General features: G+C 51.2%; 1 protein-coding gene across 2 annotated transcripts in view; it reads right to left on the bottom strand.

The window, feature by feature from the left end:
• LOC138516875 (uncharacterized) overlaps positions 1–24,367 on the bottom strand; it is a 90,139-nt gene that overhangs the window by 12,134 nt on the left and 53,638 nt on the right. For both annotated transcript variants that reach the window (XM_069632323.1, XM_069632324.1), the window contains exon 3: positions 8,490–8,670. In XM_069632323.1, coding sequence (XP_069488424.1) covers positions 8,490–8,670 — 181 coding nt within the window. The remainder of the gene's footprint in view (positions 1–8,489; positions 8,671–24,367) is intronic.

The following is a 24,367-nucleotide window of genomic DNA, read 5'->3' as shown; positions in this document are numbered from 1 at the left end:
GCTAGTATTCCCATATCTAACCATAGTCATGTTCTTTTCATGATGTTCTTTTATAGTATCATCACTGGCACTGGCCACAAAACTGGCTCTGCCAATAAATGCCAGTACTCCTATGTAAGAACATACTGCCCTTGGTTTTGCCATTAAAAGTGACATGTCACTATATGGTAACCTGTCCAAACTGGTTCCAATGTAAGCCAGTCTACACCCATTAGAACACTTGTCATTCTTGATTCATCGTAGATGCTACGTTAATAAAAAGTCATCCTACAGTAAAAAATATACAGGCCGCTATACCAAAACATCAGTCTAGCGAGGTAACACTACTTATCATGTTTAATTTTTGAAAGATGCAGAGTAATAAATGTCAAGCCGCAGTAAGCAATGGCTAGACTGACTGCAACAAAATGCCAGTCTAGCAAGGTAATGACACTCATGAACTTGGCTTTGCCCAAAAATACCAGTAAAAAATGCAAATTCAATAAAGGATGTGTCCAAAATGCTCTAGTGATCCCCAGTCTCCCACGGCGCTACACACACATGCACACATGCATCTCTTTTCAGCCACCGGTCACTGACTCACACATCCCCTCTCACATTCATTCACACTGCATTCACCACTCGGGCACACACCCACCCACATTCAAACACACACTACTGCATTCATACACATTTACCCACAAGTCACTCACTCACACCTTCTCTTACATCCACTCATTGCATTCTCTACACAGGCACACATTCACCCACTCACCCACCCAGAACATTCAAAAACACACCATAACATTCATACTCATTCACTCACCAATCACTCACTGACACCTTCTTTTACATCCAGTCATTACATTCTCTACACAGGCACACAAAGAACATTCAAAAGCACACCACCACATTCATACTCATTCCCCCAATAGTCACTCACTCACACCTTCTCTTACTTCCACTCATTGCATTCTCTACACAGTCACACAAACCCAGGACATTCAAAACCACTCCATCACAGTCATACTCATTCACCCACCAGTCACTCACTCATACACCTGTTCCTGCCTCTGCCCATTGCATTCTGTACACAGGGACACACCCACACACCCAGAGCATTCAGAAACACACCATCACATTCATACTCATTCACCCACCACTCACTCATACCTTTTCTTACAAACACTCATTCCATTCGCTAAACAGGCACACACCCACCCACCCAGAAACATTCAGAAATACACATCACATCACTTCTCATTCACCCACCATTCACATACATACATCTGACACGCACGTCACGCATGCAACAAAATACACATTTTATTTTAAAGCCTTCTTACCTTATTCTTCCAGCTTTGGTCGGTCCTTTTAGGACACCCTAGGCTCCTCTGTGCTGCTCACAAACACGAATCAGGAAGCTTCAAGAGCTTCCCGGTTCATGTATGTGATCTGCAAGGAAGCAGAGGAAGAAGTGGTTAGCGCTGAATGTGGCATGTGCCACATGGCATGGTCAGCTCCAACCCATACTGAGCATGTCTTCGGCCCAGCCTTCATCCTGACATGGTGTGGTGGGGGCACCTGCTATACCAGGAGCTTCCTTTTTTTAATTTTTATGTTTTTAAAAAACACATTTTATTTTTCTTTAAAATAATTTTGGTCACAAAGGAGTCCCAAGTGGTTGGAAACTAGGACCCACGGGGTCACAGATGCGACATCTAGCGACCCCCAAATTACATCCCTGCCTCTCCTCTAATGACTCATCGAGAAAAGGATGGCAAGAAACTAGAGGCCATTGGTTGTACGCTCTCTGCCTCCGCATCACTAGCATTTGAGAACAGCCCATGCCATACCCATGACAGCCCGACATGACAGGTAGCTCTGGCACAAAAAGAATACTTTTTTGGGCCATCTACCAGATTTACAAGAGGAGGCGGGGCCCATCATCAAAGAGAGCGAAACAAAGTCTTACCATTCTTTCTGGAGCTGGAGCCTACACTACATCCAATGCTGTCTTCCAAAATACCTTCCTTCTCGAGCCCTTCGCTCAGCTGCCGCCAGCTCTCTAAGGGTTAGACGCTTCTCTAGGCAGAGAGTGGTGGGTAGATCTCTCTCCTCTGCAGGTGCCTCACTCTGGAATGGCCTCCCTGTCCCTCTTAAACTTGAGCCGGACCACATGAAGTTCTGGAAGCAGCTCAAAAACTTCCTCTTCTCCTCTGCTTTCTCTCTCCCGCCCATCCTACCTATCTGTCTGCTGTACTGACTGGTTGCTTGTCTACCCTCAGAGTCTGACTAGTAACCAGGCTCTTTCTTGATCAGTCATCCTTGCACTGCCTTCGGGCCTACCACGCACTTAGGGGCTGAAACTGTCACCATATGTTCCCTTTGCACTTCCCAGTGCCTCGCTGCCCTGGCTGCACTTACTCAGAGCATTGCTGCCCTGTTTTCCCTTTCCCTCTCCCTTGCACTTCCCCGAATCCTGAGAACTCTCCTCTGGCTCCCGGTGGCTGCAAGGATCATGTTCTGGATCCTTTGTATTGTCCACGAGGCTTTCTGGGGCTGGGGCCCGCACTACATCCAACGCTCGCTTCCAAAATACCTTCCTTCTCGAGCCCTTCACTCAGCTACCTCCAACTCTCTAAGGTTTAGAGGTTTCTCCAGCCAGAAAGTGGGGGGTAGATCTCTCTCCTCTGCAGGTGCCTCCCTCTGGAATGGCCTCCCTGCCCCTCTCAACTTTGAGTCGGACCACCTGAAGTTCCAGAAGGAGCTCAAAGCTTTCCTCTCCTCCTCTGCTTTCTCTCTCTCCCTCCCCTTCTGACCTACCTGACCTACCTGTTTGCTGTACTGACTGGTTGCTTGGCTACCCCCAGAATCTCACTGCGTACCAGGCTCTTTCTTGATCAGTCACCCTTGTACTGCCTCCGGCCTACCGCAGACTTAGGGGCTGAAACTGTAACCATACAGTCCCTTGTTCTCCTTGCACTACCCAGAACCTCGCTGCCCTGGCTGCACTTACTCAGAGCATTGTTGCCCTGTTTTCCCTTCCCCTCTCCCTTGCACTTACCCAAATCCTGAAATCCCTCAATGGCTGCAAGCATCATATTCAAGACCCTTTGCATTGTCCAGAAGTCTTTCTGGGGCTGGGGCCTGCACTACATCCAACTCGAGCCCTTTGCTCAGCTACCTCCAACTCCTTAAGGGTTAGACGCTTCTCCCGGCAGAGAGTGGGCGTTAGATCTCTCTCCTCTGCAGGTGCCTTCCTCTGGAATGGCCTCGCTACCCCGCACAAACTTGAGCAGGACGACCTGAAGTTCCGGAAGCAGGTCAAAACGTACTCTTTGGGTGGAGGTCATTCAATGAGCTATGTTGGTAAGTATGTATTACTAGTGGGAACCAAACCTGGAATGTTGCAATCATGTTCATGGTTAAACACATGAATTTGAGTGACTATTAAAAGTGACTATTTAAAGGGGAGTAAAGTGTTGCATGACTCCTGGTTGAAGGTACATATTTCAGGCTAACAACATCTGTACTATTGATGAGTGTTCTGAGAACTATTACAATGAAACCTGCATTAGTGAAAAGGAAATGTCACCCCTCATAGTGATGGACTGCCTTGAAATGTAGGCTCAGCATTTACCTGCTGTGGAAATTGAGAATGGCACGGGCTACTGCATTCTCATTACACTTCATGTACATAGTTACAGACTCAAAATTAATGCATTTGACGTGTACGTACATGTCTGTTCATTATTTTAATGCAATACATACTTTGAAACCATGTGTCTAAAACTGAAAAGGAATATGCTATGAAGTGCAGTGTTTCTCAAGAACACAACATAGCTGTAAGGATTATCAATGAACTGATTTAAATAACGGCAACACAAAACTTGGATCAAACAAATAAGTTATTATTTAATCATCACTTTACATTTACAAATATATATATATATTTCAAATCTGTTTATAAATGTTCGGCAGACAGTATACAATTCCCATGCAAACTTATAAAACTTCACTAACGGTCTTTACTTTGGCGGCAATGCTCCTAATTCTGCAGAGTTGGAAGGGGGCTGACATCCCCACAATGCAAGATTGGCTAATTAACATTTGGGAGTTTTTGGCTCCGGAATGGGCAACATATGCAATGAATAAAAACTATATTTCAGGTAGTCACCATTTTCGGGGTCTGATGGGGCAGCAGTAAGATGAAAATGCCTGCCACAGTAATAATTTAGGGCTGTGTGGGCTTTAGTGGCTGTTAGCAGGTGACCCTGAATTGCCATCAAATAACTCAAACTCTAGGATGCACTACTGCTGAACACCAACCTCTCCAGGACCCAAGTGCTGACCGTCATTGGTCGGAAATTGCCAAAGATACAAGAACGCAATGTTCCAATTACACATTTAAGGCAACAGAGTCGTCCCCATACAAGATCTTATTTTTCACATTGCACCTGTTCTTAACATTTGGGCATTGCTTACTAAATACTCTCCTTCTAGATCCCTTCGATCTTCTCACTCCAACTTTCTGCTGGTCAAACGCTTCTCCAATCAGAGAGCTGGGGGCAGATCCCTCTACTCCGCTGGTTCCCTCCGATGGAACAGTCTCCCTCTCTCTCACCGTCTGGACCGGATCACCTCAAGTTCAACAAACAACTCAACACCTTTCTCTGCTAACCATCCTAACCATCCCCCCCTGTCGCTGATATTGGCACCCTGATCCCTCAAGTGTACAAATATGATCCTGGCCCCCTGCTCAATCATTACCAGCATTGCCCTCCCCTTCAGAGCCCTCTGGGCCTACACCCACCTTTCGGCGGGTTAGCCTTTGCCCTGCACTTAAATATTGGGTGGTGGACCCTCCTCCCTTTGCCTGGAATGTCTACGCTCATGCACTTACCTGTTGCCTTCCAACAGGCACCTCTGACACTTCCTCCCTTGCTGGGGAACCCTAACAGCACGTACACCCACCACCCTTTTTTATTTTCTCTTTACTGCACTTGCATTCTCCAAATGCCCAAAGGCCTAGTAGGACCGTTGTTTGTTCCCTTCCCTTATGCCTTGTGATGCTTTGATACACTGGGCCTCATTAAGAGTGTGCAGGTCCGGTAACAACGGTGCCGATAAGCCTACCGGCACTGTTGTTACCGGACCGGCACACTCCGAGTCTGTGATGGGCTGCCATCCCACCCACCAGGTCTGACCTGGCGGACAGGATGGCAGCCACTTTCAGACTTCCCAGGAAGCACCGGCACCGTTATTAACTGTGCTGGTGCTTCCGTCATCCCCATTCCCATTGAGTCCAATAGGACTCAATGGGAATGGGGATTAACATTTTTCCGGCGCCTGACTTCCAGGAACCCCAGTGTTGTAATCCCCCGGTGTTTCCGTTACCAGGCGCCGGATGAAATCACAACTCCAGTGGCAGCCTGCCATTTTTACCGGCACGGCTACCTCTGAAGTTGTAATGAGGCACACTGTCTTGCTGTATAAGCACCTTATACATCTATATATATAAAGCTGAATGTATGTATGTGACTGTGTATGTTGGTCTGGCTATACAAATGCACACCGTTGACCCCACATCTATCAAATTACATGGATTCCTCATTTGTCTTGGGCAAGATCATAGTCTGTGTTTGGATGCAAACGTTTTATATTCAAAAATAAATGTTGTGTGTGTGTACGTATATTCAGCTATACAAATCCACACCGTTGAACCCACTGCTACCACATTTGCATGGATTCCTCATTTGTCTGCGGCAAGATTGTAGTCGATGCTTGGAAGCAAAAAATGTACTTCGTAGACACCCTCATTTACTGATGCTCACCCCGATTCACTGTAGTAGGTACTTGGCGGAGGCATTATTTGGAAAAGTGTCTGAAGCAAACTGTTCGATATGTTGGTTATTCCTTTAAACTATATTAATACTGTATACAGTCGAAACTGTTTATTAAAGCAGTTTTAAAGGGAATTAATTTTTTTATCACTCCTCTCTTAATTTGGGAAATGGCAGTTTACTTAAGTTCATTCACGAGAAGAAAGCACAATCAATCAGTTTTCCTTGGACATTTTCTCAAATGTGCTGAAGCCATTAAGTGACTGAAACATGCTGCACAAAAACCGAACATCACTTGGAAAATCTCCATCTGACCCAAAGCGAACATCAATATCTGGAGCTTCTGAAACACGACAACAAACAGCAGCACGACTTGCCTACCAGCGGACAAGAGCAACATCCTCCAGGGAAAATGATATGCCATCGCAAACTGAAGCAAGACTTGCTGACATGAGGACAAGAGCAACATCCTCCACTTCACATGAGACACCAGAGCAAACTGAAGCAAGACTTGCCGACAAGAGGACAAAAGTAACATCCTCCAGGGCACATGAGAGACCAGAGCAAACTGAAGCAAGACTTGCCGACATGAGAACAAGAGCAACTTCCTCCAGTGCACATGAGACACCAGAGCAAACTGAAGCAAGACTTGCCGACAAGAGGACAAGAGCAACATCCTCCAGGGCACATGAGACACCAGAGCAAACTGAAGCAAGACTTGCCAAAAAGGACAAGAGCATCATCCTCCAGTGCACATGAGACACCAGAGCAAGCTGAAGCAAGACTTGCTGACAAGAGGACAAGAGCAACATCCTCCACTTCACATGAGACACCAGAGCAAACTGAAGCAAGACTTGCCGACAAGAGGACAAGAGTAACATCCTCCAGGGCACATGAGAGACCAGAGCAAACTGAAGCAAGACTTGCCGACAAGAGGACAAGAGCAAAATCCTCCAGGGCCCATGAGAGACCAGAGCAAACTGAAGCAAGACTTGCCGACATGAGGACAAGAGCAACATCCTCCAGGGCACAAGACACCAGAGCAAACTGAAGCAAGACTTGCCGAAAAGAGGACAAGAGCAACATCCTCCAGGGTACAAGACACCAGAGCAGACCGAAGTAAGACTTGCCGACAAGAGGACAAGAGCAACATCCTCCAGGGCACAAGACACCAGAGCAAACTGAAGCAAGACTTGCCGAAAAGAGGACAAGAGCAACATCCTCCAGGGCACATGAGACACCAGAGCAAACTGAAGCAAGACTTGCTGACAAGAGGACAAGAGCAACGTCCTCCAGGGCACATGAGACACCAGAGCAAACTGAAGCAAGACTTGCCAACAAGAGGACAAGAGCAACGTCCTCCAGGGCACATGAGACACCAGAGCAAACTGAAGCAAGACTTGCCGTCATGGGGACAAGAGCAACATCCTCCAGGGCACATGAGACACCAGAGCAAACTGAAGCAAGACTTGCCAACAAGAGGACAAGAGCAATATCCTCCAGGGCAGATGAGACACCAGAGCAAACTGAAGCAAGACTTGCTGTCATGAGGACAAGAGCAACATCCTCCAGGGCACATGAGATACCAGAGCAACTTCCTCCAGGGCACATGAGATACCAGAGCAAACTGAAGCAAGACTTGCCAACAAGAGGACAAGAGCAATATCCTCCAGGGCAGATGAGACACCAGAGCAAACTGAAGCAAGGCTTGCCAACAAGAGGACAAGAGCAACGTCCTCCAAGGCACATGAGACACCAGAGCAAACTGAAGCAAGATTTGCTATCATGAGGACAAGAGCAACATCCTCCAGGGCACATGAGACACCAGAGCAAACTGAAGCAAGACTTGCCGACAAGAGGACAAGAGCAACATCCTCCAGTGCACATGAGGACAAGAGCAACTTCCTCCTGGGCACATGAGATAGCACTCGATCAGGACACGGACAACGCCGGGTACCCCAACTAGTTTCCAATAAAATACATAAAATAAAAAAATGGCTCTGCATCAGGACAGGCATATCGTTTAAAGACTGAGAAGCACAGAAGCCCATCTACACTAATTTATATGGGAAAAAAAACCTGTGGTTGAGTGAACACTAGACTTTTGCTACCCAAGCCATACCATATGAATAATGCCCCGGTCGACCATGCACCTTATGGTTAGATCTACTTTATAAGGTAAAAACGAAAGAATGCGCTCTTCAATGGCTTTCCAAACCTAAATTGCACACCTATGTACTGCAACATCACGTTTACCCTCCCTTGATGAGATATAAAGTCTTTTTTAAGATAGATCCCTGAAAAAACAAGTCTTTATTCAACGTAATTCTTTGTACTGACTGCCCTCCTGAGAGCTTGACTGCATTTGCCAGCCATAGCTACCACTAGGTGAGTCCAGGAAGCTAAGCAAGTGCATGTTTGCCTATGATAGTGTCGGGTCTTAACCCTAGAACCCGGGGATTCCTCCTCACAAGCATGGGTTCAGGTCCCACCAGGGCTTATGATCAATGATGTCAACTTTACTTCTAGTCCAGAAGCATTTAACCACTGAATTGATGTATTTTACTGTGTGCAGAATAGCTCTGACATATTGGTAAAATATAAATTTGTGTAAGATTGCAGCAAGAGGCCCACGTATGATTACATCTGTGCATTATCACTTACCGTAACCTTATTTATTCCAATCAAATTCCAGGTGTGTCTGCTGCTTGCGCTGGTACTCAGTAGGATTGAATCCTCTGAAACAAGAGGGACACCGGTTTCAAAGGTAGTCACAGCTTGGCAGTCCATTTCATATCCATGCTCGTGTGAAAAGCAGCTATCAGCAGTCAATTTATCGTCCACCCTAGAGTGAGCAGTGAAAGATCGTGAGCATACATGTTTTAATATCAGCATGAAAATCCAATGTCAGCTGAAGCCAAGCTGGCGCACCAATATGTTCCTTTAAATGATATCCCAGTTACGGTAAAGCTCTGGTTGCACAACTACATTTGCTACGCAAAACATAATAATAAAACATAATAAATAAATAAGGTTTGCCCACACTGCAACCTTTCAAAAATATATCCACTCTCTCACTCAAACCCACCGGCTTCATTTTTCATCATTACATCTGTTTATGTTGGTGGGCAAACTTAAGCCAAGTGAGGTCATCATTATTAATATTATCATTGTTATTATTACTATTATTATTATTTTTAGTATTATTAGGGTATTTATTGAGTGTGACATTAGCTTCAGGAAGCAACAGAGCGCTTTAGAATCATAGTGGAAAGAATAAGGTTAGTGAGCATTGAAACAAGGCAGTGGGCATCTCACAAAGGGGAAGGAGGGCAATGGATCTACAAGCAACCAGTCGAGGAAACAGTGGCATCAGATCGCCCAGTCTAAGGTAAGGTGGGGAGTGGACGGTGCATGGACATAGGTTTTAGGAAGTAACCACTCCTTGAAGAGGAGGCTCTTGAGCTCCTTCCTGAGCTCCTTCCTGAACTGTAGAAGCGAGGGGGTAAGTCGGATGTTGATGGGTTCCAGCGTTTTGGGCCATAGACAGAAAAGACCTGTCTTCTGTTTTTCTCCTTCTTGCATCAGTGGAGTTCAGGTCTGAAGATGTCTTTACTTCTGGTGGATCGTAGGCCTCTAGAGATTCTGAGTTTCTCAGTGAGGTAGCCTGGGGACTTCAGGAAGACAGCCTTGTAGATGATGCAGTAGGATTTGAAGATGATATGGGCTTGCAGCAGAAGCCAGTGTAGTTCAATGAGGGTCAGGGTGATGTGGTTGAATTTACAGAGTCCTTTGATGACACGTGCTACAGCATGCAGGGCACATTTCAGGGGAGCCAGTGTAGTAGTTGCCGGAAGGCCTTCCAATGGGGCATTGCCACTGTCCAGGCGGGAGAGGATTAAGGCTGGGAAAGCAGATCTGAAGTAATTTTCTGGGATGAAGTGCTTGATTTTTTGCAGGAGAGAAAGTTGGTACCAAGCCATTTGAGTCTTCCTTGATCTGTGCTGTTTGAAGGAGAGGTGTCTGTCGATGTTGAACCCAACAGATTTGGCCAGGTGGCCAGCTGGGTGTGAAGCCCACAAGGTGCATAGCACAGAGGCAGGACTGGATATCCTGTTGTTCGGTGTTGTTGGTCAGCAGATGGAATTCAGTCTTGAAGGGGCTGGGCTTCAGGTAAGCACTGAACATCCATGACTGGATCATTGAGAATCAGGCCTTTATCTCGCTGTTTCCATCCCAAATTTTATTATCCGTCATGAGGGTTTAATATCACTTTCTTGCAGATGGGAATGGAGAGCACTTTCTAACTACAGCAGAATTGTTACATCAGGGAATTCCCTTTATCAAGATCTGTATCAAATGACAATGGAATGTAGTTCCCGCTCTTTTTACGGCATATAATGCAAAGATTATTATTGGATGAAATTGGGGTAGAATCGAACGACTTATCCCTGCGACCTGGCTATGTTAAAAAAAAAACTTTTTGAACGAAATTGGTCTGGGACTATAGAGGAACTTATCAAGTACAGTAAATATAAAGAATATGCCAGGTTCCCTCAAAAAAGGGAAGGTTGTTGTACTTACTTAGCTATTTTCCCCTGTAACATCACTCGTATGTACTTCATGCGTTATATGGAATGTATTCATTTAGACTTGTAAATAGAACCAAAGGGAGTTTTCTTTTGTGTTAATTGCCTTTGTAACCTAAATTATGTAATTTCTGTTACTATTTAATTTTTATTCTCCTTTTGTGGTAAAAATTGTATTTGATTAATTTAATTTTATGATTTGTAAATGGAATTGGGACAATGCATGCTATGTTTTGCACTGAAATTAATGTTTTGTATTGAAATTATTGTTAAGTTGATTCAATTCAGCTATATCAATAAAAAATAAAAAAATAAATCGTTTGTACTGGATCCAGTTGGAGCATATGGGTTTTAACTAATGTACGATACAATAAAAAATAATTGTGCAGACACCCATCTCTTAGCAACTGGATCCATTAGAAACCATTTAGAGAGAGTTAAATGGGATTTCTATTGGAACTCCAACCTTTCAGGTGAAAGGCATGATACAGTAGGGTATGTTTACAGCAAGGCAGGGATATGTCAATTGACTTCTACAAGATTCAGGGGCCAATTCATAGAATTCGGCGCACAAGTGGCGCACGCGGCTGGCGCACAGTGTGCGCGTGCGGTAGTCTGCGCCAGCCGCGTGCGCCGAAACACATTTCCGCGCACAGCGTATTCATGGATTCCAGCCACCAAAACCAGCCGTGGCGCACAGTGGCGCAGCGACCTTGCAGCAGCGCCAGTTACGCCCCCAAGAACGCCTTCCACGCAGGGAAAAGCCATCAAAATCCCCAATCCAGCGCAAAGGGCTGCGCTAACCCTGTACCAGCACGGCAAGCGGGCTACGTGTATTCCAGGGGTTCGCGGGAAGTTTCACACGCGATTTCAGCAGGGTACGTGTATTTCAGGGGTGCGCGGGAAGTTCCACACGCGAATAGCCTGGGCGCGTGTATTTCAGGGGTGCGCGGGAAGTTCCACACGCGAATAGCCTGCGCGCGTGTATTGCAGGGGTGCGCGGGAAGTTCCACACGCGAATAGCCTGGGCGCGTGTATTTCAGGGGTGCGCGGGAAGTTCCACACGCGAATAGCCTGGGCGCGTGTATTTCAGGGGTGCGCGGGAAGTTCCACACGCGAATAGCCTGCGCGCGTGTATTGCAGGGGTGCGCGGGAAGTTCCACACGCGAATAGCCTGCGCGCGTGTATTGCAGGGGTGCGCGGGAAGTTCCACACGCGAATAGCCTGGGCGCGTGTATTTCAGGGGTGCGCGGGAAGTTCCACACGCGAATAGCCTGGGCGCGTGTATTTCAGGGGTGCGCGGGAAGTTCCACACGCGAATAGCCTGCGCGCGTGTATTGCAGGGGTGCGCGGGAAGTTCCACACGCGAATAGCCTGGGCGCGTGTATTTCAGGGGTTCGCGGGAAGTTTCACACGCGATTTCAGCAGGGTACGTGTATTTCAGGGGTGCGCGGGAAGTTCCACACGCGAATAGCCTGGGCGCGTGTATTTCAGGGGTTCGCGGGAAGTTTCACACGCGATTTCAGCAGGGTACGTGTATTTCAGGGGTGCGCGGGAAGTTCCACACGCGAATAGCCTGGGCGCGTGTATTTCAGGGTTGCGCGGGAAGTTCCACACGCGAATAGCCTGGGCGCGTGTATTTCAGGGGTGCGCGGGTAGTTCCACACGCGATTGGCCTGGGTACGTGTGTTTCGGGGTGCGCGGGTAGTTCCACACGCGATTGGCCGGGGTACGTGTGTTCCGGGGTCCCGTGAACTTTCACACGCGATTGGTTGGGATCCACGTATGTACTGTCATCACGTGCAATGAGGGATACTCCCTCGCACGTCACGTCACAGACGCGCTCACGCGCTGAGGGCCTTTGGTCCAATGAAAATGCGTATGCGTGCAGACGCGCTTACGCGCTAAGGGCCTTTCCTCGAATTACACGCTGACGTGCAGAATTTTCACGTGCCAAATCACTCCGTATCAAGCTGGCCACGCGTAAGCACACGGAAGACCACGCTCCTGCCCAGAAGGCCGAACTACTGCCCCCCAGAGCCCCGAGCACGCTCCCACCTGCCATCTGCTGCTGCCTGACTGCCTGCTGCCCACGTGCCCTGCCATTTGCTGCCTGCACATCAGCCAGGGGTGCTGTTGGTGTGACCACCCCTGCTGGAACCAAAGACTCCCGACTGGGATTCCATCGCTCCACAGCCCAGCCCCAGGACCCAGTTGCCCACCCACTCCTGCCTCTGGGGTTGTCATGTCGGGGCAAACTCCATCTGTGACCACTGACAACCCCCGGCCAGAGAGGCAGAGGGGCACCAGCTTCAGTGCCACCGAAGTTGGTGTCCTGGTGGAGCAAGTCCTGGGGCAGTATGATGCCCTCTTCGGAAGTTGCCGCGCCGACAAGGAAGGACGGACTCGGATCTGGACTGACATCGTGACTGCCATCAACGCGGAGGGGGTGGCAGTCCGCGACTTCCAACATGTCAAGAAGCGCTGGGAGGACTTCAGGTCCAGGACCCTGACCAAGGCCCGGCGCCTCTTGAAGGCAGCGGATGCCAAGGGGCGCCGGGGCCACTTGTCGGAAGAACAGATGAGGGTCCTGGAACACATATCCCCAGCGCTCCACGTCCAGGTCCTTGAGAGGCAGACCCGTCTGGAGTCGAGCGGTGAGTGTACATGCATCCTGATTGTGAGCAGTGCGTGTGGTGATTGTTCAGTAGTGTGCAGGTTGCACATCTGTTTGTATGGGGTCGAGTATGGGTGCGGGTGTACAGGGCCGTGGGGCTGACACATGCGAGGGCTGTAATGTGTGAGACATGGATGGTGCCTGTGTGTGTGGGCTTGCATGCCAAATGCAGTTGTGTGGGCACACAAGTTTGTATGAATGTGTATGTGAGTAGACATGTCCGTGATGTCACGCATGTATGTTGTTTTCAGCTGATTGTATCAGCGCTGTGTACATGTGCATGTGTGTGTATTTGACAAGGGTGCAACAGTGATGCAACATGGATGCATGTGACAGCGGTATGTGGAAGCCTGATGGGCAGATGTGACATGGATGCCCGTCTGAACACTGCGACACTTAGCAGAGGTGTACACATGCATGCAAGTGTGGTGGTGTGTGTACATGTGTGGTGCACTTCCTGTGTTGCATGTGATGTCTGGCTCACCTTTGGCTGCTGATGCTGTTGTATGTGTATGGATGGTGTTGGCAGTTGCAACATGGCTGTGGTATGGCTCGTGTGTGCAAGTTGTAATGACATGTGTGTTGGGGATTGTGATGACATGTCAGAGGTTTGCCAATGCCACTCATGTACAACTGTCATGTGTGTATGTGTACATTGTACAGTGCCCTGATGCCTGTGTTTTGTTTCTCCCTGTCTGCAGCGTCAACTGATGAAGAGGGCGGAGAAGGTGCTGTGGAGCACAGCGGCGGGGATCCCACCGCCAGCCGGAGACGCAAGGCCCGGCTCCCCTCCCAGGTTGTCATCTCGTCGGGGAGTGAGGAGTCCGGTGCCGCGTCCCAGGCCGCAGCTGCCGGGGGAGGTCCAAGAGGCGGAGGTTGCAGTTGGACTCCTCGGCAGCAGAAGGGGCAGCTGGGACCCCACAGGGCCCAACGGGGGAAGATGGCACAGAGTCATCCAGGTTGGTGGGGGGTTTGGTGGAGGAGGAGGCCGTGCAAGCACCGGAGACGGGGTCTGGGGGTGGGGATCCCACTGGTGCTAGTGGTGCAGTGCAGGACCAGGGACAGGAGGCAGCACAGGCCGCCGCGGAGGTGCCTGTGTGCAATCCTGTCCCTGATCCTGTCCCTGCATCATCTTGCACCAGCAGGGATGCCCATGTCCAGACCAGTTTTCAGGCAGGGGATGAGCTGACGTCAACTGGCCTTCCTCTGCCTGCGGACGTGGCTATCCAGGCCCGGGTTGAGCCTGTCCTGGCTGGAGTGGCGTTGCGTCAACGGGCCATGCGAGGTGACCTGCAGTCTTTTCATGAAGAGACTGCAGGTCATCTCGAATGGCTCGTTGACCACGTCAGCCTGCTGGGACAGGTCACCCAGGCCGGATTCCTCCGTCTGATGGGGCTTGCCACGACCCCCTCCTCAGCTGGACCCCCTACGCGCCAGTCGTCCTCTGTGCCATCTTCCCACCCATCAGTCACCTGGGTGCCCTGTGGAGCTGCCTCTGACGGTGCGGCCAGGCTGGTGGAGGAGGCATCCCTGCCACAGTCGGGAGTCGGACGTCCAGCAGGGGTGGCCACGTCAACGACTGCACCCCAGCCGGCGGAGGATGTGCAGGCAGCAGGAGGCAGTGCAGGGGCAGAGGCACAGCAGCAGCAGCACCATGGTGGGAGCCATGAAGGCTCGGGGCCTTCGACATCGGAGGGGCAGGCATCGGCCGGAGGGCAGGAGGACCCAGGACAAAAAGTGTCTTCCGTGTGGCAGCGGTTGGGCCACGCCATAGATGCGGAGCGGCAGCGGGCGGAAGAGGCACGGCTCTCAATGGTCAGGGCGGAGAACTCCATGCAGAGGGCCCTGAGGCGGGTCGAGTGCCTCGAGGCAATCCGCAGGGCTTTGGAGGTGGACACGTCGACGGCCCTGCGGACCCTCGGGGCCATGGAGGAGGACCGCCTCCGGGACATTGAGGAGGAGTTCGATGATGCCCTGGCCCGGCACATCCAGAAGTGAGCCGTGGAACTAGCCCGCTGCCCTTGTACATAGTTATGTAGGTAGTGTTAAGTTTCATTTTTGTTTTTATTTCATTTGGACCTTTTGGACATTGGCCACATTTTTGTATATAGTTTTTGTTATTAGTTAGTGTAGTTAGTTAGGTTTCCTTTATTTTGTTGGGATGATGGACCCTGGCTTCTTGCATTGTACATAGTTGTGGACTTGTACATACTTTCTTTTTTGACATTATCCATGGATCAATGGCTTATAATTTTTTTTTCACATTGGATTTTGTTTGGTGGACATTGACTTTGTACTACATTACTTTGGATTTCTATATTCTTTAATTTTTTTCTTTTTTTGAACGGACATGCTTCTTTTCATTTTTTTCCATTCACATTTCTGTTTCTTCATTTTTGTTTCTATTCATCTTTCCTTTAATACATTATTTATTTGTTGCACTTCAATGTGTGGTGTCTCATTGTTTTCATGCATTTCATGTTATGTGTTTAGAGAATCACTGACACCCATTGGGTGTATGTGAGGGACATGCGTTTGTTTTGAAACTTGCAATTGGTGTTCTATGATGTAATTGCAGAATATGAGTGGGTGGATGCAATACTCGGGTGGGTGTTTTGCATTTGGGGGCTGACCATAGAGACCAGGGATCTGGACTGTGATGACATGTTGGGTGGGGAACATGAGTTGGTCATGGGTGGGGGCCTGCTGGAGGCTGCCCCTGGTGGCTGGGGGTTGGGGGTGGTGGGAGACATGGGTGGGGGCCTGGTGGAGGGTGCCCTGCACTGCTGGGGGGTGGGGGTGGTGGGAGACATGTGTGGGGGCCTGGTGGAGGGTGCCCTGCACTGCTGGTGGGTGGGGGTGATGGGTGACATGAGTGGGGGTCTGGTGGAGGGTGCCCCTGGATGCTGGGGGGTGGGGGTGGTGGGAGACATGAGTGGGGGCCTGGTGGAGGGTGCCCCTGGATGCTAGGGGGTGGGGGTGCAGGGGGACATGAGTGGGGGCCTGTTTGAGGCTGCCCCTGCACTGGTGGGGGGTGGGGGTGGGGGGAGACATGGGTGGGGGCCTGCTGGAGGCTGCCCCTGGTGGCTGGGGGTGCAGGGGGACATGCGTTGGTGGGCAGTAGTGCTAGTTGATATGTGGGTTGGCTGGTGGGCATGGCCATGGTGGATGGGGTGCCTGCAGGACATGTGCTGGGTAGGCCCCTGTGGTGTGAGCCACCTGCAGGGGCCGTGGAGGGTGTAGAGGGTACACCTGGGAGGACCCACACGTGCAATTCACGTGTGCTACTCCCCGCGCACCCCCGGAATCCACGTACCCCGCTCAATCGCGTGTGGAACTTCCCGCGCACCCCCGTAATACACGTACCCCGCTCATTCGCGTGTGTAACTTCCCGCGCACCCCCGTAATACACGTACCCCGCTCATTCGCGTGTGTAACTTCCCGCGCACCCCCGGAATACACGTACCCCGCTCAATCGCGTGTGTCACTTCCCGCACACACCCGGAATACACGTACCCCGCTCAATCGCGTGTGGAACTTCCCGCGCACCCCTGGAATCCACGTACCCGGCCAAATCGCGTGTGGAACTTCCCGCGCACCCCTGGAATCCACGTACCCGGCCAAGTCGCGTGTGGAACTTCCCGCGCACCCCTGGAATCCACGTACCCGGCCAAGTCGCGTGTGGAACTTCCCGCGCACCCCTGGAATCCACGTACCCGGCCAAATCGCGTGTGGAACTTCCCGCGCACCCCTGGAATCCACGTACCCGGCCAAATCGCGTGTGGAACTTCCCGCGCACCCCCGAAATACACGTACCCGCCCAAATCGCGTGTGGAACTTCCCGCGCACCCCTGGAATCCACGTACCCGGCCAAATCGCGTGTGGAACTTCCCGCGCACCCCTGGAATCCACGTACCCGGCCAAGTCGCGTGTGGAACTTCCCGCGCACCCCTGGAATCCACGTACCCGGCCAAGTCACGTGTGGAACTTCCCGCGCACCCCCGAAATACACGTACCCGCCCAAATCGCGTGTGGAACTTCCCGCGCACCCCTGGAATCCACGTACCCGGCCAAATCGCGTGTGGAACTTCCCGCGCACCCCCGTAATACACGTACCCCGCTCATTCGCGTGTGTAACTTCCCGCGCACCCCCGGAATACACGTACCCCGCTCAATCGCGTGTGTCACTTCCCGCACACACCCGGAATACACGTACCCCGCTCAATCGCGTATTTTACTTCCCGCGGCGCCACTTTTTTGATGCGCTGGGACTCTACCGCCTGCCTTCGTGTGGCGGACGTGTTTCAGCTTGTGCGCGGCTTTGGCTGTGCGTGGGTTTGCCCTATTCCATTCCATGAATACGTGTGGTTCGTGTGCGTGTGGGCGTTACCTCTGCTTCCGTGCAGTGCATCCCCAGTTACGCCCTTATTTTCGCGTGTTGTTCCCCATTCCGCGCGTTACGCCCCATGTCCCGCCCACTTTCTGCTGTGTGCGCTGAGGTTGTGCGCTTTCACTGTGCGCGTCGCGCACCGTCGCGCACGCCTTTCGCGATGTTGCAGTGACTTGTGCGCCATGCACGGGTTTGGCGCACATCCCGCGGTGGACACGCGCAGGGACTTCCATGAATCGCACGCGTGCGCGTGCGCCTGTTTTTTTCCGCTTGCGCATGCTTGCGCCTAGATTTTCGGCGCACGTTGGTTCCATGAATCGGCCCCTCAGTTTCTAAAATATACTTTACCACACAATCACCTGATGCAAACGATAGAAAATAAATATGTGTGTTCTTTGCAATTTCGTCCGGTTTTATTAATTGTTTCTTGGTTTATTAAGTTGTCTTGCAGGCTTTGTACAAAATTCACTGTGTGATAGGCAAAGGCAGAACAATCATGGTTTGTCCTTTTTGGCCAGTAAAAGTGAGCCAAGTTGCTTTGCTAGGGCAGGCAAATCATCGTTTGTCATTTTGAACTTAATAAGTAGAGTTCTTGTTGTTTTTGCATTGTCCCAATGTCAAAACCCCATATGCTGCAACAGAAACCAGTTAAAAACTTTTCTAACTGACCAATTGAAATGTACACCAATGTTGTATCAAATTCAGGTAGATGTATTTATGGAAGAATTTCAGACTGACTATGGTTGTTTGCGATTTTAGAGCTGCTTGGCTACAACCAAAGGATCAGAGAGAATGCTAGACAATCACAGACTACCTCAGTCTGAGTCTTGGACTGCCTGTAGATACCATGTTTTTCATAAAATAGTTTGCAACCATTTTCAGGGCATACATAGAATCTCTTATTCCATTCGCATCTGTACTTTACACAAGTACAAACGGCCAAACACACATGCACACACGCGTGTGCACACATACATGTAAGATAACTATTTGTGGCGACTGGTAACTTTTTTTAATTGGAGGGGTGTAAATGTTCTATTAAATATTCAGAACCGACCAAGCATAAAAAAAGCCTTAACTTACAGGACCTCCACCCCCTAGAATTTCTTTCATAACAATGGTTTAAAAAGGTGCATTTTACAACAAAATTGCTATGAAAAAGTAGATGAAAGCCACATAGTTTGCAATCGGTTTTCATGAAAAAGGGCATAAGTCACCAACAATGCACAGGATCATTTTCCAACGTATTTTCATGATGCCTTTTATTTACAACATTTAACAGAATAAAAACATTTTCCTTCCAGCTGTTCCCATACCTGCCCATGCTGGCTGCACCAGGCTATATTACTATTCTCATGTAAGAACAACTCATATTTGATTTGCGCATAATGCCAGTAATAATACTGTATGAAAACATGACCATGCTGGCTTACCCCTGTTGGCTTTACCTGTACAAATGTCATACCGGGGTCGTGACCAGCAGCGCCACCGATGTGGCAGCACTGCTAATGGCCTCCGTGTCAAGCCCATTGCCTGAAGAGATTTAGGGGCCGATTCATAGAACAAATGTGCGCCGAAAATCCAAGAGCAAGCTGGCGCAAGCGTGAGAAAGCAAGTGCACGCGCACCCATGTGATTCAAGGAAGGCGCTGCACGTGTTTTCCACTGGTTTTGCGCCAAATCTGTGCATGGCGCACACGGGTGCACACGTAATCAAACAGCGTGCGCTACGTGCACAGGGAAAGCGCGCATAGCGCGGCGCACACAACAAAAGTGGGCGGAACAGTGGGCGTAACACGCGGAATGGGGAATAACGCGTGAAAAAGAAGGCGTAACTGGGAAGTACTGCAGGGAACTACACGGAACGCCCACACACACTCGAACAACCCGTATTCATGGATTCGAATACGGGAAACCCGCACACAGCAAAAGACGCGCACAGGCGTCAATGCGTCCGCCACACAAAGGCAGGAGGAAGCGTCCCCGTGCACAGTATAAAAGTACGCGCAAACAACAAACACGTATATACAGCTACGATGAATGCCCCATTTGTCGCAGCGCTGATCGTGGGACACCGCAGGAGGAGAATAGCCAGGGCACGCATTTTTTCACCACGGACAAGCCTTTTTGGGATGCCTGATGACCAGGTCTACGGCAGGTATCGGTTTCCACCCCATATCATCCTAGACCTGGTCAGGGAGTGGGAAGATGACCTTACATCCCCATCCCTCTGCTCCCAAGCATTGAGCCCCTTAGAGAAGGTTCTCAATGTCCTGCATTTTTTGGCCACTGGGTCATTTCAGCGGACCACTGCCATAGTGGAGGGGGGTCTCACAGGCCACGCAGCCACGCTGCCTACACCAGGGCTTGGCAATCATGACAGCGCGCCCCTCAGTCCGCAGGCACATATACATGCCCAGAACACCCGCAGAAAGGCAGGCCGTTGTCCAGGACCTTTACAGGGTGGCACACTTCCCCAAAGTGCTCGGTGCCATAGATTGCACCCATGTGGCCCTACGTCCACCTTCGGCCACTGAGCACATCTACCGAAACCGCAAGCACTGGCATTCCATCAATGTACAGGTGGTATGCAATGCAAAGGGAATCATTACCTCTGTCTATGCAAACTACCCTGGCTCCACCCATGACAGTTTCATATACAGAAAGTCCGCCCTGAGCCGGGCCCTGGAAGCTGGGCAGCATGGTGACACATGGCTCCTAGATGAGTACAAATGCCCGTGCACATGCATGCATGTCACACAAACACACAAATACACAAACCCCAATAATCACAACCATTATCACCTCTCCAGGGGACAGTGCCTACCCTCTGGCAACCACATGATGACGCCAATCCGGAGCCCCACCACACCACCCCAGGTAAGATACAACGCGGCCCATATTGCAACCAGGGGCATAGTGGAGTGCACATTTGGAGTGCTTCCACTCCCTTGACCGCTCTGGCGGGCAGCTACTATATGCACCCCCAGTAGTGTGCAGGATCATTGAGGCAACATGTGTCCTGCACAATGTTGCAACACGGCAGGGCATACCTGTGGACATGGTGGTGTCCCCACATCCCCAACCCAAGGCACAGGCGCTGCCCATTGGAGGCGACAGGTCACGTGGCGAGGAAGCCTGGACCCAGCTTGTGGGCACATTTTTCACCTAAACTCCCACCCTTGCGGAATGCATACATGAAAGCATGTCAGTCGTTGTTCCTGGACATGGGGGGGTGAGGGATGGGTGCTGATGTCATGTACATGTATGGTGCACGTGTGTGTGTGTGTCTGAGAAGTGTGTGTGTGACTTTGAAACGCCATGGATGCATGTGACTTCGAAGGCAACATCTTGGTTTACAGAGGCCCTTGTACATGGGTGTTGATGTTGATTGCAGGCGCCGGGACTGTTTCTGCATGTGTGTTGCGTGCATTCATCCATGTGTTGTGGAAGGACAGGATGGAAGTGACATTTGACAGTGCCACTCATGTGTTATTGCTTCCTGTCTAGGGTATTTTGTACTGTACCCTGATGCTTGTGTTCTATGTCTCCCTGTACGCAGCGTCAAGTGAAGAAGAGGGCGGAGACGGCGCTGTGGAGCCAAGCGGCGGGGATGCCTCCACTGGGCGGCGACGCAAGTCCCAGCCACCCTCCCAGGAATTACCATCATCCGGGAGCGAGGGGGCTGGTGCCGCGTCTGCCACAACGGCTGTAGCGGAAGGGCCGGGAGAGCCCCCACAGGGGCTTCCAATGGCGGAAGACGGTGCAGAGACATCCAGGTTGGTGGTCTCCACAGAGGAGGAGGAGCCCACTACTGAGCCGCACATGGGGCCTGGTGGGGGTAGTACCACTGGTGCAAGTGGTGCAGTCCAGGGCCAGGGTCAGGAGGCAGCACAGGCCACCGCAGAGGGGCCTGTTCATGTCGCTGTCCTTGACCCTGTGACTGCACCACCATGCACCAGCAGGGAGGCCCCATCCCAGGCCCGTATGCAGGTAGGGGAGAGTGCCATGTCATCTGCCTCTCCACTACCTGTGGGCGAGGGGTCCTGCGACTGTATGGGCTCCGTCCTGGTGGATGTTGCGTTGCGCACGCGTGTCATTCATGATGACGTGGGTTCTTCCTGGGTGGAGAATGCACGCCATCTCTAAGAGCAGCGTTGTGACGTGGCACTGCTGGGACGAGCCCTGGTCGGTGGGTTCCTACATGTGTCGCGCACTCTGGTGGACTTCTCCTCCTCTGTGGAGACTATGCGCCGGTCGTTCTCCCCACCGTCTTCCGGCCCAGATTCCACCAGGACCCCCTGTGGACCTGGCCTAACCAATACAGCCAGCTTGGTGGAGATCCCATCCCTGCCTTAGTCGGGAGTCGACGGTCCAGCAGGGGTGGACACCACAACTGGAGACCAGCTGATGGAGGATGTGCAGGCACCATCGGACAGGGCACATGGACAGCAGCAGCAGCAGGAGCAGGCTTTAGGTGGGGGCAATGATGGCTCGGGGCCATCAACATCGGAGGGGCAGGCATCGGCCAGAGGGCAGGAGGACCCAGGAATGGGAGTGTCTTCCGTGTGGCTGCGGTTGGGCCAGCGCATAGAGGCGGAGCGGCAGCGGGCGGAAGAGGCGTGGCTCACCATGGTCAGGGTGGAGTTCTCCATGCGTCGGGCATTGAGGCGGGCAGAGTGCTTCGAGGCAACTCGCAGGGAGTTGGAACAGGCCATGAGTGCCTCCCTTGCGAGACTTCGGGGCCAGGACCGAGGCCCGCCTCCAGCAAATAGACATGGAGTTCAATGATGCCCTGGCCGACGACACCACTGAGTGAACCGCAGGACTTGCCCGCTGCCATTGTAAATAGTTTGTAGTGTTAGGTTTCCTTTTCTTATTGTATTTTTTTTGGGGCTTTTGGACTATGCCCCACACTTTTGTATATAGTTTTTTTGTTAGGTAGGTTATTAGGTAGGTTTCATTTATGTAGTTGGGCTCATGGACCCTTGAAAATGAATTGTACATAGTTGGACCTTGAATTTGTTTGGACTTTTTCATTTCATTTCACCATGGATCAATGGATTTTGCTTTTTCCGTTTCATTTGGATTTGATTTGGTGGACAGACTTTTGGACATTTTTCTTTTGGATTAATTGTTTGCCATTATTTTATCCTTTCATTTCTTTTAATTGCTTATCATATTAATACATTGTGATATTTTACTTCAATGTGTGGGTTTCGCTCATTGGGTTCATGCATGTCAAAGTGTGTGTGTGTGTGTGTGTCATTGCTGGGGGGTGGGGGTGCAAGGGGACATGGGTGGGGGCCTGCTGGCAGGTGCCCCTCAGTGCTGAGGGGTGGGGGTACAGGGGGACATGAGTGGGACATGGGTGGGGGCCTGCTGGTAGGTGCCCCTGACTGCTCGGGGTGCAGGGAGACATGGGTGGGGGCCTGCTGGCAGGTGCCACTCAGTGCTGGGGGGTGGGGGTGCAGGGGGACATGAGTTGGTGATCAGTAGTGCAAGGTGACATGTGGTTTGGCTGGGGGGCATGCCCATGGTGGATAAGATGCCTGCGGGACATGACCAGGGGTGCAGGGTAGTCCCCTGTGGTGTGGGCTGCCTGCAGGGGTCGTGGAGGGTGTAGAGGGAACACCTGGGAGGACCTACACTGCCAATTCACATGCAGGACTCCCCGTGCAACCCCAAAATTCACGTACCCCGCGCTGACAGCAAATTTGCATGTGGAACTTCCCGCAAACCCCAGTTATACACGTACCCCACTCGCACAGGGCCAATCGCGTGTGAAACTTCACGCGAACCCCAGTAATACACGTACCCCACTCGCACATGGCCAATCGCGTGTGGAAATTCCTGCACACCCCAGAAATACACGTACCCCGCTCCAATCGTGTGTCAACCTTCCCGTGCAGCGGGGTACGTGTATTCGGAGGGGTGCGCGGGGAGATTTACAGGCGTTCTCGTGGTTGGGGGCCTGTGCACCATGTAAGGGATTTGTGCGCTGTAGGGGAGGGGTTGGGGGCGTAACTGGCGGTGCTGCAGGGTCGCTGCGCCACGGCTGGTAATGGATGTTGAAATCCATGAATACGCTGTGCGCGGAAATGGATTTTGGCGCACGCGGCTGGCGGACTATCGCACGCTCACACTGTGTGCCAGCCGCGTGCACCACTTGTGCGCTGAATTCTAGTGTCTATGCAGTTCCCAGGGACCGCTCAACTCTGTATAGCAATCTGCCACTACCAGAGAATCCCGAGAACCAGCTGCTCCGATGTGAGTAGCTAACTCGCAGTATTAATGCAGGAAAGCCACCAGTGAACTGAAGCTTGTGGCATTGGGGCTCCAATATGGCAGACAGACGTGAAGAAGAGGAAACGAGAAGGACTGATCCTGCGAGGATCGGAAGAACGGAACAATCTGAATCTCTGTGATGAGCGAATACATTCTTTCATCCGACGCCTCTGTAGCCCTCAGAACCTGGTGACCGAGGACCCGCGCCACCCCTGGATGATCAGTTACATACAGAGATTGCAGAGGTGAGAGCCGCCTCTCCCCTCCGCCATGCCAGGTTGTGGTGTGAGTCCCGGCCCGCAGCGGGAGACATTAGGGCGGTGCCCGCGATCACAGCTGTCCTGCAGCCCTGTGCCCCCACGAGACAGCAGGGCCCTCCAGACGGTGGCGGCGGACCTCACCTACTAATTGGCGCAAATAGAATCCTCCCATCACGTTCTAGAAGGCGCCAGTGGCACTCCACAATAAGCCCTGCCTGCGGGAGGAGGGGAGATGTTCTCCTGAGCCCTGGTTGGGGGAGATACAGCATACAGCCAAGAGGAGGAGAGAGGTGGCCTCCCCTGCATGGAATGAGCCAGGGTACCCCCTGCAGACTATGG

Source organism: Ambystoma mexicanum, chromosome 6q (assembly GCF_040938575.1).
Source record: "Ambystoma mexicanum isolate Mex_15411 chromosome 6q, UKY_AmexF1_1, whole genome shotgun sequence".
NCBI classification, from domain to species: Eukaryota; Metazoa; Chordata; class Amphibia; order Caudata; family Ambystomatidae; genus Ambystoma; species Ambystoma mexicanum.
The sequence above is the reverse complement of the archived record's forward strand: the minus strand, read 5'-3'. Positions and strand labels throughout refer to the sequence as shown.